The following is a 15,812-nucleotide window of genomic DNA, read 5'->3' as shown; positions in this document are numbered from 1 at the left end:
CAGCCATGCACAGGAGGGAGCCACTTGACTTCAATAGAAATGGGATGGGGGAATTGAAAGACCGATGGCACGCTGCACTAGCAGCATACTCTCTGGCTTTCGCAATTACCTGCTCATGTATATTACTCGGGAGCACAAACTCAGCGTCGTGGATCCGTTTGTTTCTCCTGTGGTTGATTTCCAGATTGAGAGAAATGGCAATAATTGACTTCATGATGGTTTTATAGATGTTAAAGGTTTTGGCATCAATCTTGGACCATCAATCATCCAGAGAGGTGATCACATAATGCAGGGAAAAGAGATTGGCGATTCAAATTTACATGCTCCAAGCAAAAGAACATTAAAATAAGGTGTTCCACAGTTCCGGATTTGACCATAGAGAGGTTGCAAACATATGTCAAGTGCATTCCCCTAAGGATTAATGTGTCGTCAGTTGGGAGCTTTCCAGAGAGGATCCTCCCAAAGAGTGATATTGCAGAATGATAAATATGTTAGTTTCACATTATTTAGCCTCGTCTTGTCTTTTGAGGTGTGCTCATGATATGGTTAAAAGTTACTGTAAGAGAGAGTTGGTCATTATCATTAGAATACTAGACCAATTTACTCTAGCCCTCCTTAGACATGGATATGTCCTTTGTCAGATTAGCAAGGTCAGGAAAGACAATTAATAGGTTTCCAGGAATAACCAGCTTGTCATCATGAATGGACTTGTTAAGCACAATTTTGAGGTTGCTAAAGTTGACTTGTTAAATCTGAAAGTGGCCAGCCAAGATAACTCCACGCCAATTTTCTAACAAAAAATTATGGTTCTTCTCTATTGCCTATGAGCCAATAGGTGTGCCATTTAAAATTTAAGTAACCCTGATTTATGCCATTCCAAAGTGAATATGAGATGTTGTTTACTAGTTTTTTAGTAAACAATCACAGGTTTAGTTCACTTAAATGATTAACTCGAAAAATTTCGTAGATAATTGTTCAAAGAAAAATAATGAAAAATGTGAGTGAATTGGATTTAAATGCTTGTATAGAGACAATTTGTATGTAAACCTCAATTATGATAAACTTTGGATAAAGATAATAAAAAAATGTAGTAAATGACATTTAAAGTAAGATGTTTCAATTAAAAAACTTAGAAAGGTAAAGAAAATGACGCAGACTCGTGCGTTTCTCACATACTGTTACGCTATGTAACTTGGATACTTTAGTTCTATAGAGAATAAAATGAGATTTTATGCGACCCTCGACCACTATGTTAAGGTTGATTTATATAGTAATGCAATGTTAAACGGGTGGAAACATCCAGTGGTAACTTCGGAATATGGTGCAATTAATTTGAAACCAGAAGCTGATTGGACTAATGTTAATGTTGATTAAGCTTTTAGAAACTCCAAGGCTTTGAATGTTATCTTCAATGGTGTGGACAAGAACATGTTCATGTTGATCAACACATGTTCATAGGCTAAAGAAGCATAGGAGATTATCAAAACTTCACATGAAGGCACATCCAGATTTCATATGTCAAGGCTGCAACTCCTTATCATTAAGTTTGAGAATCTGAGGATGAATTAAGATGAATCTGTCTTTGAATTTCACACCAGGTTATGTGATATTTCTAACACCTCTTTTGCCTTAGGTGAAAAGATGTCTAAAGAAAAGCTTGCTAGAAAAATTCTCAGAACATTGCCTAAGAGGTTTGATATGAAAGTGACTGCTACTGAAGAAGCTAAAGACCTGAGCAATATTAAGATTGATGAACCCATTGGTTCCATATAAACTTTTGAGATATCCATTCATGACAGGGCTGAAAAGAAGAACAAATGTATAGTCTTTGTTCCCAACACTGAGGAAGAAGGAAATCAATGTGATAAAGAAGAGAGCTTGTATGATGTTATATCTCTTATTGGGAAAAAGTGTAACCATTCCTTGAAGTATTTGGACACAAAGTGGAGGAAAATGTCCAAGACAAAAGGTCCATCATTAGTCCTTAGAACAAAGGCATTGATTTTTATTGTGTTAATTAGAGAGTTAGATGTTATACTCTCGATGTTTTGATGTTTAACTTGATTTGCGAAGATTTTTACCGTATTGTTTTTTCTTTTAATAAATTATTTTTATGAGACTTATATGATTGGTGAATCATGCTTATTTGATAAATTCTGCTGCGAAGATACCCTAAGTGAAGGTGAGCATGTGATGACAAGTGTTGAATGCTTGTTTTAAATTTTTAAGTGTTACAAAATAGGTGATGATTTTGAGATTGTGTGACATCCTATTTGAATATGTGAAATATCTTTGATTTATTCGTTATATTACGCACGAGGAAATAAAGTGTTATATTGCCCACGACATCCTTCCACACATGCACTCTTTTAGGACTATCTCCGACTTTCACCCCTACAAACTTGAAATGAATATGATCTTCATAGCAAGATAGAAACAAGGATGCAGAACTCGTGCTCTTCTCATTCAAATTAACACCATAAATTTTGATCTTGTAAAAGTTCACTTTTTAGGCTAGTCACCATTTCGAACCCTCTTAAGATTGCCTTCATACTCCACATTTTTTCGTAGTTTCATACCCTCAAAATAATCGTATCATCAACAAATTGGAGAATGTATACAAATACCTCATCATTAGTGTGAACCCCCCCCCCCCCAAATTCCCCTATCTCCATTATTTTATTCATCAACTAATAAGATCCTCAATAGTCATTACAAACATGAAAGGGGATAGGGGACCCCCTCCTCAAGCCCATATCTACAACGAAGTCCTTGATTGCAGTATCATTAACTAAATTTGACATAGAACTATTAAAAACACGCATCTCCATCCACTTTAAAATTGAGTCTAATTACACATACAATATTAATTCAAGTACATTATAGAATAAAAAAATAAAAACTTATTGCGATCTTTCTATTTTATGCATTGAGATGGGAAAGAGGAGGAAAAAAATGTTGGTGGCTCTAAGTAAATAAGAAGTCAGAAAAATTTAAAAGGAGTGAGACAATTAGACACGCATGAAAAAAACTATTCATTAAAATGTGTTTGTTTGATAGATTCAATTTACAATTCCGAAAATGTTATTCTTAGAAATGTTATTGCTATTACTGAAAATATAATTCTTATCAAATTGTTTAACAAGTTATTTAGGTCTTAGAAATATTTTAAAATCTTATTTTATTTATAATTTTAAAAATTTTAAAAATAAATATAATAGTGTTAAAATAATATATATGTGGATAGTTATAATAGATTACTTTTTTTTTTGACTTATCACCACTGGTATAATCTAGTTCGGGGGGTCAGTTTTGGATTGAAGTGGATCCAGCCTCCTCCTGTTCGTAATTGCGGAGATTGAATCGTAGTTCTCTCTATCAAGTAGAGTGTCAATCACCACTGAACCAACTAACGATTAGTTATATTAAATTATTTTTTATTCTCATGAAAATATAAGATTCCCACCTTTTAACATGAGAATAAATCTCTAAAATTTAATGAGTAAATTATATTTCAAAAAATAAAATATAGTTAAAAATAATTTGTTAAACATTCAAATAAATATGGATATGGAAATATGGAATTCCTAACTTTACATTTCCTAACAATCCTATTTGAATCTATCCAACAAATACCCTACAAAAAAATAGATTTTGGAGTGATGAAAAATTAAAAAAAAAATTCCAAAATTACATATAATATATAGATAGATCACGTTTTGGCTTATTTAGTTTGTTGTATCTCCTACCTACCCACTAGCTACATCTAAGTCAAACTCAAACCGAATGATACATATGATGCCACATTCTTTTTTTGCGGCTAGTGCTAATTCACAACCGAATGATACATAAAACATAATGCTACATTATTTTTGTAGACTAATATTTTATATTAATTTTTCTAGAATTTTCCACCCTTTGAATCAAAATTAATAAATTTAATTTTTATCACACTAACACAAAATTTATTACGTTATTATTAGTAAAAGAAATAGTTATTATAGTTTATTATATGCTTTTTAATAAATTTTGTTACAATTTTTAGTTTTTTTTTTTTTTTACAGAGTTACAATTTTTAGTTACATCTGTCAAGATGAAGATTACTCCACTTCCACTTATAAGTGATAAATAGTTGTTAGTTCGGATAAGAGAAATAAGATAACATTTAGTCTAATAAATTTTAAACTACATTTTCTCATGTTAAAAAATGTGATTGCATTTAACACAACTCTATAATTTACAAACGATAAACCATAGTGAAAATCTTTTAGCAATTGGTTAAATAAGTCTTTATATCATATTAAAAAAATGTGACTGGTCTAAATTAACCATAAAAATGTGACACCCCCAAGTTTTTTTAATTCCTAAATTGCCAATAAACAAATTTGGGGTGGTAAAAATTAAATTCTCATATCATTTTAAAAAATATATATATACTATTAGAAAATTTAAAATTTATCGAAACTTCTATTAAATTTTGAAAAGTGCTGTAATTTATCAGAAATTTTAAAAAATTTAATAATATAAAAAAGAATTATCGAAAATGATCTAACGAATTTATTTTGAAAAATTCGATAATTGTTTCCAAATTTTTTTAAAAAATATGATATTTCTTAAAATTTCCAGCAAATAAAAAAAAAAACTTATAAGGACATAAGAGTAATAACACTCATCATTAGAACATGTGAGATATAGACTATGTTTGGAGAGAGAAAAATGAACGGAGCGGAATGACGTAAAGCGGAATGAAGTGGAGCGGAATGGAATAAAGATGTTGTTCCAATGTTTAGATATTTCATGACGGAATAAATAGATTTTGTCATCCCGCCTAAATCAAAGAGTATAAAAAATGATAGGAAGTAATGGAATAAGATGAAATGCATTCCATCCGATTCTGCTTCATTCGATTCATTTTTAATCAATCCAAAAAATAAAACATAATTTTATTTCAGTCTGCTCCACTCCGTTAGATCAATCCAAATATATCCACGTGGCATCTTGAGTCCTCTTGAATAACATAAACATGATATCATATCAGCTGACTCAACTCGTCTTAAACCAAACCCTAATACTACATTTAAAAAGACCCTAATAAAAAACCCATCCATCAACACGTTTTGGGACAATATATTATCTGATTCTTAACCTATTTGATAAAGATTCCCCAAACATTACTTTACGTATATATATAAATCTTAACAACAAAGGAATGATCATGTCGTGAAACTCACACACATTCATTCACCACCTTTTCAATTTACCCAATTTCTCATTGATCCTTTCGATTCGGTTATGGAGAAATACGAGCTGGTCAAGGATATAGGTTCTGGAAATTTCGGTGTTGCCAGACTGATGCGTCACAAAGACACCAATGAACTCGTTGCCATGAAATTCATTCAACGAGGTCACAAGGTCACTCCTTTCACTTTCAATTTCACTTTTTTTTTTTAATTCAAATATTAAATTGAGTTAACAACTTTAATTCTTAGATTACAAAGCACGTGTTTTGTTTTATCCTTTGTTTATTATTCTTATTATTATTTGTCATCTAGTTTTTGTGTCTTTGCTTTTTGATATTTTCTTGTGTTTTCAGATTGATGAGAATGTTGCTAGAGAAATCATTAATCATAGAAGTCTTCGTCATCCTAACATTATTCGCTTCAAAGAGGTTTGTAATTATGTTTTTTTTGCTTCGAAAAAATTTGATTTTGAGTGAATTGATTCTGTCTAATTGATTCTGATTAAAAATGAGTTGAATGGAAAGTGATTTATGTTCGGATAACTTTATACAAAATTGAGTTCAACAGTAAATTTCAATATAAAAATCATGTTTAATCTCGAAAGCTACAAATTTTAGCTTTAAGTAGAGTCAATTCTGGAGGCAGAATCAATTATATTAATCAAACACTTCAAAATCATTCTAAAATCAAACATACACTGAATTGTCAGAATCATTGTGAGCAATTGCGATTTTGAAGAAAACTACACTTAGAACTTCAAAAACCGTGTATTTGTGGTGTATTGTTAGAATCGTTGTGCGATTTTGGAAAAAACTACATTTGGAACTTCAAAACCTAATGGAAACATATACTAGGTTGTTTTTGTTTGGTTTGGGTTTTGTTTAAGATGAGATTTCAGTTTTGCAGGTGGTTTTGACTCCTACTCATCTTGGTATAGTTATGGAGTATGCTGCTGGTGGGGAGCTCTTTGAGCGAATTGTCTCTGCCGGAAGATTCAGTGAAGATGAGGTTCATTTCCTCTCCCTCCTTACCTCTATTTCTTTACAACTTCCTAAGTAGCTTCTTCATTCTCTTTTCAACTTCTTAGTTTTAGTTTTTTTTTTTATAGGCAAATGTTAGTATATTAGTTGTTATTGTGATGTTAGTATTCTCTGTGTTAGAGTTTCAACCTCGATCCTTTCATTCTTAGCTCTAACGAGTTGAGTTACTCGACCACTCCCCACCTTCCTACTTGTTAAAGGCACAAAGCGGCATTCATGCATTCTTAACAACCAAGTTCTGAAATATTCTATATGACTTGTTTCTCGTTTTTTACGTATCCTCTAAATTTGCAGGCTCGATATTTCTTCCAGCAGCTCATCTCAGGAGTTAGCTACTGCCATTCCATGGTAAATCTACAAATGGTTGTTATTATTGTTTCAAATATGTTGATGATTTGTTTTTTTGCTTCTTGTTTGGGATTATTTTAATACGTTACTGTCCCTCTTTTGCAGCAAATCTGCCATCGAGACTTGAAACTTGAGAACACGTTATTGGACGGTAGCCCTGCCCCGCGGCTCAAAATTTGCGATTTTGGTTATTCTAAGGTTCGGTTATGGATTGATTGCAACGTCAAATGCTTTGAAAAATTAATTAAGTCATACTTGACAAGTTTTTCTTCTGACATCGTTTTTGTTTTTATAGTCCTCTCTACTGCATTCTAGACCTAAATCAACAGTCGGAACTCCCGCTTACATAGCACCAGAAGTTCTTTCACGTAGAGAATACGACGGAAAGGTAAATAGTTCAGCTTCTTACACGGAATAAGATTCAAAATGTGTTGGGATGGTTCAACACAGATATTCTCATTTTCTTAGTTCTTCTGTTCTGTTTGTGTGGCGTTAATGATGTTCTCATCTTATTAGTTCTTCTATTATGTTTCGGCGGCATTAATGATGTTCTCATTTTCTTAGTTCTTCTGTATTGTTTTTGAATCCCTGTTCAGTTGGCAGATGTATGGTCATGTGGAGTGACTCTTTATGTAATGCTGGTGGGAGCATACCCATTTGAGGACCAAGATGATCCCAAAAATTTCAGGAAAACCATTAATGTAATTTTCTTGCCATAATCTTAATACATAGGTTTTATAAAACATATATTCGTTCGTTCTGACTCTTGTATTCATATACAGAAAATTATGGCTATTCAATACAAGATTCCGGATTATGTTCACATATCTGAAGATTGTAAACATCTGCTGTCTCACATTTTCGTGGCAAGTCCAGCTAGGGTATGCACAGCCTATGTTGTTTAACAGAACTATAGAGTTACTGTTGTTTATCTACTAAGATGTTATTGTGTGTTTTGATTAACTGCAGAGAATCAGCATTAAGGAAATCAAGTCTCATCCGTGGTTTTTGAAGAACTTGCCTCGAGAATTGACCGAAATGGCTCAAGCTGTTTACTACAAAAAAGAAAATCCAACTTATTCTCTTCAAAGCATTGAAGACATTATGAGTATTGTTGAAGAAGCTAAATCTCCGCCTCAAGTGTCTAGGTCGATTGGAGGGTTTGGCTGGGGAGGAGTAGAAGACGACGATGATGAAACAAAAGAAGCTGAGGCTGAGGTGGAAGAAGATGAATATGAAAAGAGAGTCAAGGAAGCACAAGAAAGTGGAGAATTCAATTTAAACTAATAACAAAGAAATGTTTACTTTTAGATAGAGTAATAGATTATTGGTTTCCTTTGCTCTTTGGTTAAGATCAATTAGGGTAGGTGTGTTTTGTTCTCATGTATAAAATTCAGTTTTCTTCATAGAACATAATATTTAAATAATGGCTGTAAATTATTCTAAACATTGTACAAGTTTGTTAGTTGTGACCATATTATAAGTATTAAGTTATGTTTTTATGCTCCATATTCTTCTTTCTATGCTTTTTTTTTGTATGGTATAAAAGCCAGATGTATTGTATTGGTATATCCTTGAGTCTGTTTTATCTTTTGATTTGGTTTTATTTTCCCTTTTCATCCCTCAACTGTTTTTTGTTGTCGAATGCGGCATTGTGCTTGTTCTGGCTCAATGAGCGAATAAAACAACAAATATGTGTATTACCTCGGTATGATTCACGCGTGAACTTAAGGCAAACGTATGAACAACCAAATATGTTGTTGTCCAGCCCAGGCATTGAGCATTACACATTCATTTTATTCAAAATTTGCATTTACAAGTTTAGCATGGTCTGCAAAGAATCTTCTGAAATTTTGCATTTCCATTGAAGATGAAAACAATTAGGACTCTTCACTAAGCACTCCTTTAATAAAATTAAATTCCTCTTGCACTGCAGTTTGTTCATTGTGGCAACAATGCTGCCTCACTAATTACGGCGTGCAAGTTTCTTGTCTCAGTCAAAATGCATTCCCTATCAAATAGAGCAGACACAACAGCAACCCCTTTGAGACTTGGTACACCGAGTTTCATTACAGCGCCTGCATTTGACATACCAATGCCACCAATTGCAACAACAGGCAATTTAGAGGCCTTGCATACCTCTTTCAACCCGTCTAAGCCTATAGTACGATTGTTTGCCTTTGTATTAGTGGGATATACACCACCGCTGCCAATGTAATCAGCACCATCTATCCATGCTTGATGTGCTTGTCCTGGTGTCTTGCATGATACTCCAATTATCTTTTCAGGACCAAGGAGAGTTCTAGCGAGACGTGCAGACATGTCAGATTGACCAATATGAACACCATCTGCATCACAAGCAAGGGCCACATCTATACGGTCGTTTATAAGCAGAGGTACTCCATATGAACGGCATATTTCAAGGCATACTTTGGCAGCATCAACAAAGTCCCGTGTCTCAACATCCTTTTCCCTGGAAAAGCAATACAATGGGGAAAAAAGCAATATGAATTACTAGGCACTAGTCAAGTAATCAGTGATATGAGAATTCACTATATAATTTGGTAATCAAGGCACAAAAGGAATGATTGTCACATGGGAATGTTTTCCTTTAAAGGGTAGTCTAACATTGCTTCAACTATGAGACTATATTTTTCAGAGCAAGGGACGAGGTTAAATAGCCAGCCAGAGATAGTTTGGCTAAGGCTAGTTAAGATAAAACCAAAGGAAGAGGATGAGAACATGGTTACTACCATAATTGAGTTCAAACAGTTAAAGACAGAACCACAGTGAAGTTTGCATAACATACTTGCAACAAGATGCATATGCAGTAATACAGATGAAATATAAAACAGGCACCCTTAGCAAGAAACAAGTAGGATATAGCATACACTATGGAGGGATTAGAGCAGAGATGAAAAAATAAATCAGGACTCGCAATAATAGTAAATGATGTCTGGTGTAATATTATCGACTGAAGTTCAACTAAGTAGGCCAGAAATTGAACATCTGACTCTGCACTATGCTTTTTTTAAGTGGGGAGAGGGGATATAAGAGAAGAAAATATGAGAAAATAAGTCAAGTATTGACTATGCATCACAGTTATTAGTATAATAAAAAGAACATGTAACAAACCTTAATTGGACAATGGTAGCACCCCCTTCTACAGCCGCCTTAACTGCTTCAGCAATAGAACGGCCCCACTTCCTATTCATGCGTGAATCCGTTACAGCATATAGAAATAAGTCATTGGGGTTGAACCTATCCTGCCTACAAGAGCTCTGACTGATATTCTTAAATGCCAAAAAATGGTCAAAAGGGCCTTGGGCTCCATTTCCTATAACCAAGTCTCTGCTGTAATCCAAAGCAGACTCGACAAAACGTTTAGCTATCTGCCAGAGTCCATATATGTACAAGTGTTAGAACGATAATACATTCTATTTTTTATTTTCATTTGCTCTACTCTAATGTATTTTTAAAGTAACAAGGAGAGTGAAGAATCATGGTCATTGAAAATTAGGTCCTCCGATATTTATGTGAAATGAGACAGCTAAACAAACCTTAACCGCTGAAAGCATTGATGAACCTTTTGCCAGCTCTGCTGCAATGCATGATGCCAAAGTACAACCAGTGCCATGAGTATTGCGAGTATTTACACGTGGTGAAGAAAGCTCGTAGAATTCCTGACCTGCAAAACTCAAGGCCAAGAAACGAAGTTCATTTTTAACAAAGATTTGGATATACATTGCAAATAGTAAAAGAAAGAAGTTGTTTGTGTTTCAAAGATTTAGTTTTGGCTCTTGTTTCTTTGAGAATTAAAGAATTTAATCTTACCATCAAAAAATACATCAATAGCATCTGAAGAATTAGGGAGATCACCACCTTTGACAAGTACATTTCTGCAATGAAAATTGGTTATATGTAAAAGCAGAAAACTCTCAAGTTGGGAGTTTTTAAAATTTTAATTTTGTGGCATCTGTTCATACAGTCAATCACACTTGAACATACAACACCACCAGAAATTTCTGCTAATATAAAGCAAACACAATTAGTGGTGGGCACCATTACTTCTGGGAAAACAATTCAATGTTGAACTATGAGCGGGTCAATATAATGCGTTGCATAGGTACCGGTACGTACCCAGTACCCGGTACGGGTACTGGTACGGGGTACGGAATTTTTAGAAAAACTAAGGTACGGGTACGTTAGTATAATGCTTTAAAAATACAATTATAACAATAACTAAACAATTATATTATTTAAATAACGATAAAATAATATAATTAAAAAATAATTTGCTTGAATAAATCACACTTAAAAGTATCAATAATTCATAAAATCAAGGTTGAATATCAATATTTTCTTCTCCAATGAATGCAGATTCTAGTTCAGGTTCATCGAGAGAAAGAGTAACAACTTCAAGAATACCATCTCCATCAAATAGATTCAATTCATGTCCACCAATATCCCACATCTTTGTTACTCCTTCATTATAAATCTTACTCTTTCTTGAAAGAAGACGAAGATTTGTATGAACAAAAACTAAATCCTCGGCTCTTTTTGGATTGAGCCTATTCCTTTTCAATGAGTGAATGAATCCATATGTGCTCCAATTTCTTTTCAATGAGTCTATTTCTTAATTTTTCTTTCAGTTTTTTATTTATAAACAGAATAAATAAATAACCTAATTTTTGAGCTATGTTATCCAAAAAAATTTAATATCGAAAGAAATAAAAATTTTTGGGTACGTGTACCAAATGTGTACCGGTTGGTGTACCAAAGCAAAATAAAAAATAAAAAATTTGGTACGGCTTCGGTGCGTACCGTACGCGTACGGTACGTGTACCGGTACCCGGTACCGGTACTTTACCTAAAACGGAGTACCCGTGCTTCACATAAACAACGCTCCAAAAGCACTGCTCAGGTCAATAGGACCATGGTAGATATTGAATCAAGCAATCACACTATTTCCTAGAGATTATCAAACTTCATCATTAGAACTTATGCTTTCTGTTGGAGAGGTTTCTCTGATAATTATAAAACATGATGTATTGACTACAACTAAAAACTACAATACATTAAACAGCAACGAACCTAGGACCCAAATCATGTAACAATTTTGCAGCAGTACGCATGTCAGAAACTGACTTCATTGGCATATCACCAAGTAAAGCTGACGCCTCTTTAACATTTGGAGTTACAATATCAGCCATGGGAAGCAGCTCCTCCCTGCATTCAGAAACAAAGAAATAAGCACAACCAATAGTCTACAGTTTTATTAATAAACTTGAATAATTTTACAAAATTATTTCTATCAAATATCCATGTATCCAGTGTTGTACGAACGAGTGTGAAAATAAAACTAACTTTTTAACATAATATTAAAGCATTCCGTTAAAAACAATAAAATCAGCAGACAGAAACTGTTGAAAAAAAACTGCACATAAGAAGACTACACAATCAGAGGATCTCGAATAGTGAATAGTATTTGAATCAAGCTGTGAAGTAATAGGAAAATAGAAGAGCCGGTAAAATACAGAAACAATAATGGAGTGCAAAGGGGGTGTAATCTTAATTTAAGGATAAATTCAGCAAAGGAATGAATATTCCCAACCTTCCAAGAGCAGTGCTCCTTCAGAGAAACAGGGGCTCTCTTCCTAAGCAAAATAAACAAACTTTCTGGATACATCTTTATTCTCCCCACCCCCGTACATATAATAGATTCTCTTGTCCCCTTACTCACACGTTACGCAATTCGGTTACATTGGTTGCCACCTCATCATTTCCTTTTTTATTCTTCCTCACATAGACCCTCCATACTTTCTGCTTCACATTACAACCCCTATCTCTATCATAAAGACTGAAGAGTATAAAATAAACAAAAAAATCATTCCATACAGATGCAGCATAGTTGAGGTTCAAAATCAAAAGTTCATACCGAAATCCCGCAAGAATAGAAGGACCGGAAAGTATGTCTCCACTAGTAGATACCATCACAGGATCAACCACAAGAGCTTCCTTCAACAAAAACAAATCCAGTACATAAGTCACTCCATTTGCAAATTCGCAAATGAATAAACATATTAGAAACTTTCGTTCAAGTGAAGAATACCTTTGACAGGATACTTCCTAAGACTCTGACAAAGAACCTTCACCACACTAAGAGAAGGTAGCATACCTGTTTTTACCTAGAAACATAGCATACTTCATTCAAAGAAAGAAAAACTATCATTGACCAGTATTAACCTCTGTAACACCGTCACCTCTGAAAATAGTTTCGTCAGTGTTAGTGTCCGAAACCAACACCGACACTTGTGATCACATTTAATTTATTTATTTTTCATATTATTATCAGTGTCAGTATCGTGTTTCCGGTGTCCGTGCTAACCAGTATATATTTAAAGACTAACCACATCAACATCCATATCAGATAGCACAGAGTCTAACTGTTGTGCAACAAAATCTTCAGGCACCACGTGAACACCCTAACAATTGCAACAGAACAATTGCAACAGAATTGATAAAATGAATATGAATAGTAGTAATAATAATGAAAATGAAAAAGAATTGGTGAGAAAGAGAAGTGACCTGAACTCCGAGAGTGTTCTGTGCAGTAACAGCAGTGATAACAGTGGAACAGTAAACCCTACGAGCAGCGCAAGTTTTGAGATCAGCTTGAATTCCGGCGCCGGAACCGGAATCGGAACCGGCGACAGTGAGCACGTGTGGAATTTTGTTGAGTTGAGATTGAGAGATAATAGGAGTTTGAGTTGAAATTGAAGTTGAATTCGGTTGGAATTGCATTTTGGGGAAATGAAGAGTTTGATTATTGGTTGAATTGGTGTTAGAATTCCAAAATGTGTTGGTGATAGGTTTGGATGGTAGCGGCGGAGTAATTTGGGGATGGAGGTGGAAACAGAGGAAGTGAGCGGTGGCCATAAACTTCAAATTCAATTCAGTAATACAAAGTCCCTCCTTGCCGGTCACATTAAATTAAAGTGGATGCATGAGATGATAAGTTTAGTTCGTTGTACTATGTCACTTTAGTCAAATTTTCTTTTAAAACTACCTCATTCTTATTTTATTTTATTTTTAATTGACAATAATCTATAAAATAAGAAAACAAGTGTATCTGGAAAATCCAATTCTGCCATTTGTTTAAAATCCTCCACATCTTCTTTTCGGGGTTAAATATTGTCCTAAAAATGCTTTTTGTAACTAATTGTCTGCTTGGTCCAAATATTACTACTACTTTGTTGATGTTGTTGTTTTTAGTTAGCAATTTGGCCTTCATATGACGCTTAAGACTTCAAATGAAACCAAACCACCACTCTATCACCTTCCCAATGCAGACTTTTTTGAACTGGTTTCAGAAAAAGCAAACGTCACTTCTGCCTCCATCCACTTCTTCTCCCAATAACATCAACAATTTCTTTCTCTATCTCCCTTTCTCCTTGTTTCTCTCTCATCATCTCTCTCTCTATCTCTCTCTCTCTCGAACTTCTTTCGTCTTCCTCTTCTTCCTTCTCCCTCTTCTTCTTCGTCGTCCTCAATGCTGTTTTGTTCTTTTGGTATCTCACTGAAGGAAGAGACACAAATGATCCCTCACCACTACAACACGCCATAGTCGAATTTTACCACTGAGTTTTGAATCTAACAAGGTATGGGCTTAAAATTAAACTGAAAAATTTCTTTTAGAAGCCCCAACTAGAGAGCTTTTATCATTTGCATAATATTTGCTCTAATTGTTATGATTCTTATTAGGTGGGTAAGATAATGAAGAAAGTATAGGATGTGAACTAATTATTATAGATCTGAAATTATAATTATAGATTTGAAAACTCACTCAGTTGGTTGGTATCAATTCTTTTTGTTTGGGTACTTTTTCAATTCATGTGTACTTGAACCATTCTAATTTGTTTGTTTGCTTTTGTTACTTGAAGGATAGACACACTTTAGCATATGAACAAGGATGGAGGGTATGTACAGACTTCAAGCAGTATCATGTTTTAAAACAAAATCCCTTCTGGTGATGTCTAAAATCTACTCGAGTTACAAAGTTATATGGTAGACTACTATATAATTTTAGCTTATCTTATAATTATATTGTCATATTAATTATCGCAAGTGATGGCCATAAAACTCATGCTGCAAAACATCTATGAAATCCATCCAACGTTTTTTCCTATTTGTTTCGTATATTGTAGCTTTGAACCATTATAAGCTTTGGACATTTGTGCTCCAAAATGGTTGTTGCTGTTTTGTATTTTCTGGTTTTTGCTACAGGTTTGGAGTGTTTTTTATGACTTTTTCTTTGTTTCATTTTTTTAGCACACTAATATTGTTACAATTATGCATTTTATGGCAAATAACAATTTCCTGCTTAGTGAAACTCTTGACGAAACTGTTAGTGCGTGTGATTTAATACGTTGTCGAAATTAAAGGATATTTACCACCCCTTCTTTAAGACAATATGTGTCTCTGGATGAGCATTGTCTGAGTTTGCTGAGCATTGTCTGAGATGATGTGATGCAGGAGGAATGACAAAGTGGTTGTCATTGTTGCGTTCCATGGTCTGGTATTCGAAATTGGGAGAAGTCGAGAAAATTGCGAGAATCTCTAAAGTATGAATTTTTTGTGAGTTGATACTTATAATGTGATTGCTCATTCTGCAGTTTTCCATTTATGTGTACTAGATTGCTTTATATTGGTATACTTGCTGCACTGGATAACTTCATTTAATGGTCACTTTACTGCAGGTTGAAATAGATAGATGAGATGCATTGTGCTTAAATATGTTCTAACCATTTTGTTGGTTTTTTTTATACAATTTTATTTTGATGAAGTTTAGTGGTATCAATGTGGAGCTGCTCCTGATATGGGTGGTCAAATAATTTTGCATGCCAATGCTGTTCTAATTTTACATGCCAATGTTGTTTAAGAATTTATTGATATTGCACATGGTGTAATGGGTTGTCCTGAATTTAGGATTTAAGCATATGGTGTGAGTTGTTTCTTTAATTCATTGATACTTTTTTTATTTAATTCATTGATTTTAGGTAAAGGTTTTTACATGGGAGAATAAATAGAATGGGAAGAGACCCAAAGTGGGCTACTGCCAAATGGTTTGCTACACTCAATTGTTGATGTCAAAGTATCATTTATCATATATGGTGTTTTTATA

At 33.9% G+C, this 15,812-nt stretch overlaps 2 protein-coding genes across 3 annotated transcripts; one reads left to right on the top strand and one right to left on the bottom strand.

Annotated features, from left to right (window-relative positions):
* The first annotated feature begins 5,078 nt into the window (after positions 1 to 5,078).
* On the top strand, positions 5,079 to 8,137 carry LOC131645163 (serine/threonine-protein kinase SRK2A-like). Of its 2 annotated transcripts, XM_058915823.1 has the most exons (9): positions 5,079 to 5,412; positions 5,594 to 5,668; positions 6,147 to 6,248; positions 6,575 to 6,628; positions 6,734 to 6,826; positions 6,924 to 7,016; positions 7,225 to 7,329; positions 7,411 to 7,509; positions 7,598 to 8,137. In XM_058915823.1, exons 1-9 carry the CDS (start codon positions 5,293 to 5,295, stop codon positions 7,913 to 7,915), a joined length of 1,059 nt encoding a protein of 352 aa, XP_058771806.1. In that variant the 5' UTR covers positions 5,079 to 5,292; the 3' UTR covers positions 7,916 to 8,137. The 2 variants fall into 2 exon arrangements, with proteins under 2 accessions (XP_058771806.1, XP_058771807.1); XM_058915824.1 differs by lacking the exon at positions 5,079 to 5,412 and having other exon boundaries at positions 6,139 to 6,248.
* A 171-nt stretch (positions 8,138 to 8,308) lies between these two features.
* On the bottom strand, positions 8,309 to 13,647 carry LOC131645162 (thiamine biosynthetic bifunctional enzyme TH1, chloroplastic-like). Its single transcript, XM_058915822.1, has 9 exons — positions 13,217 to 13,647; positions 13,039 to 13,113; positions 12,741 to 12,816; positions 12,567 to 12,642; positions 11,723 to 11,857; positions 10,463 to 10,527; positions 10,189 to 10,316; positions 9,764 to 10,020; positions 8,309 to 9,101 (listed from the first exon to the last, which is right to left on the bottom strand). The coding sequence occupies exons 1-9, from the start codon at positions 13,565 to 13,567 to the stop codon at positions 8,570 to 8,572; spliced, it is 1,695 nt and encodes a 564-aa protein (XP_058771805.1). The 5' UTR covers positions 13,568 to 13,647; the 3' UTR covers positions 8,309 to 8,569.
* Between the last annotated feature and the right edge of the window lie 2,165 nt (positions 13,648 to 15,812).

The sequence above is a fragment of the Vicia villosa genome, linkage group LG1 (assembly GCF_029867415.1).
Source record: "Vicia villosa cultivar HV-30 ecotype Madison, WI linkage group LG1, Vvil1.0, whole genome shotgun sequence".
Classification (NCBI taxonomy): domain Eukaryota; kingdom Viridiplantae; phylum Streptophyta; class Magnoliopsida; order Fabales; family Fabaceae; genus Vicia; species Vicia villosa.
Note: the sequence above shows the minus strand (reverse complement) of the source record. Positions and strands in the feature narration are given on the sequence as shown.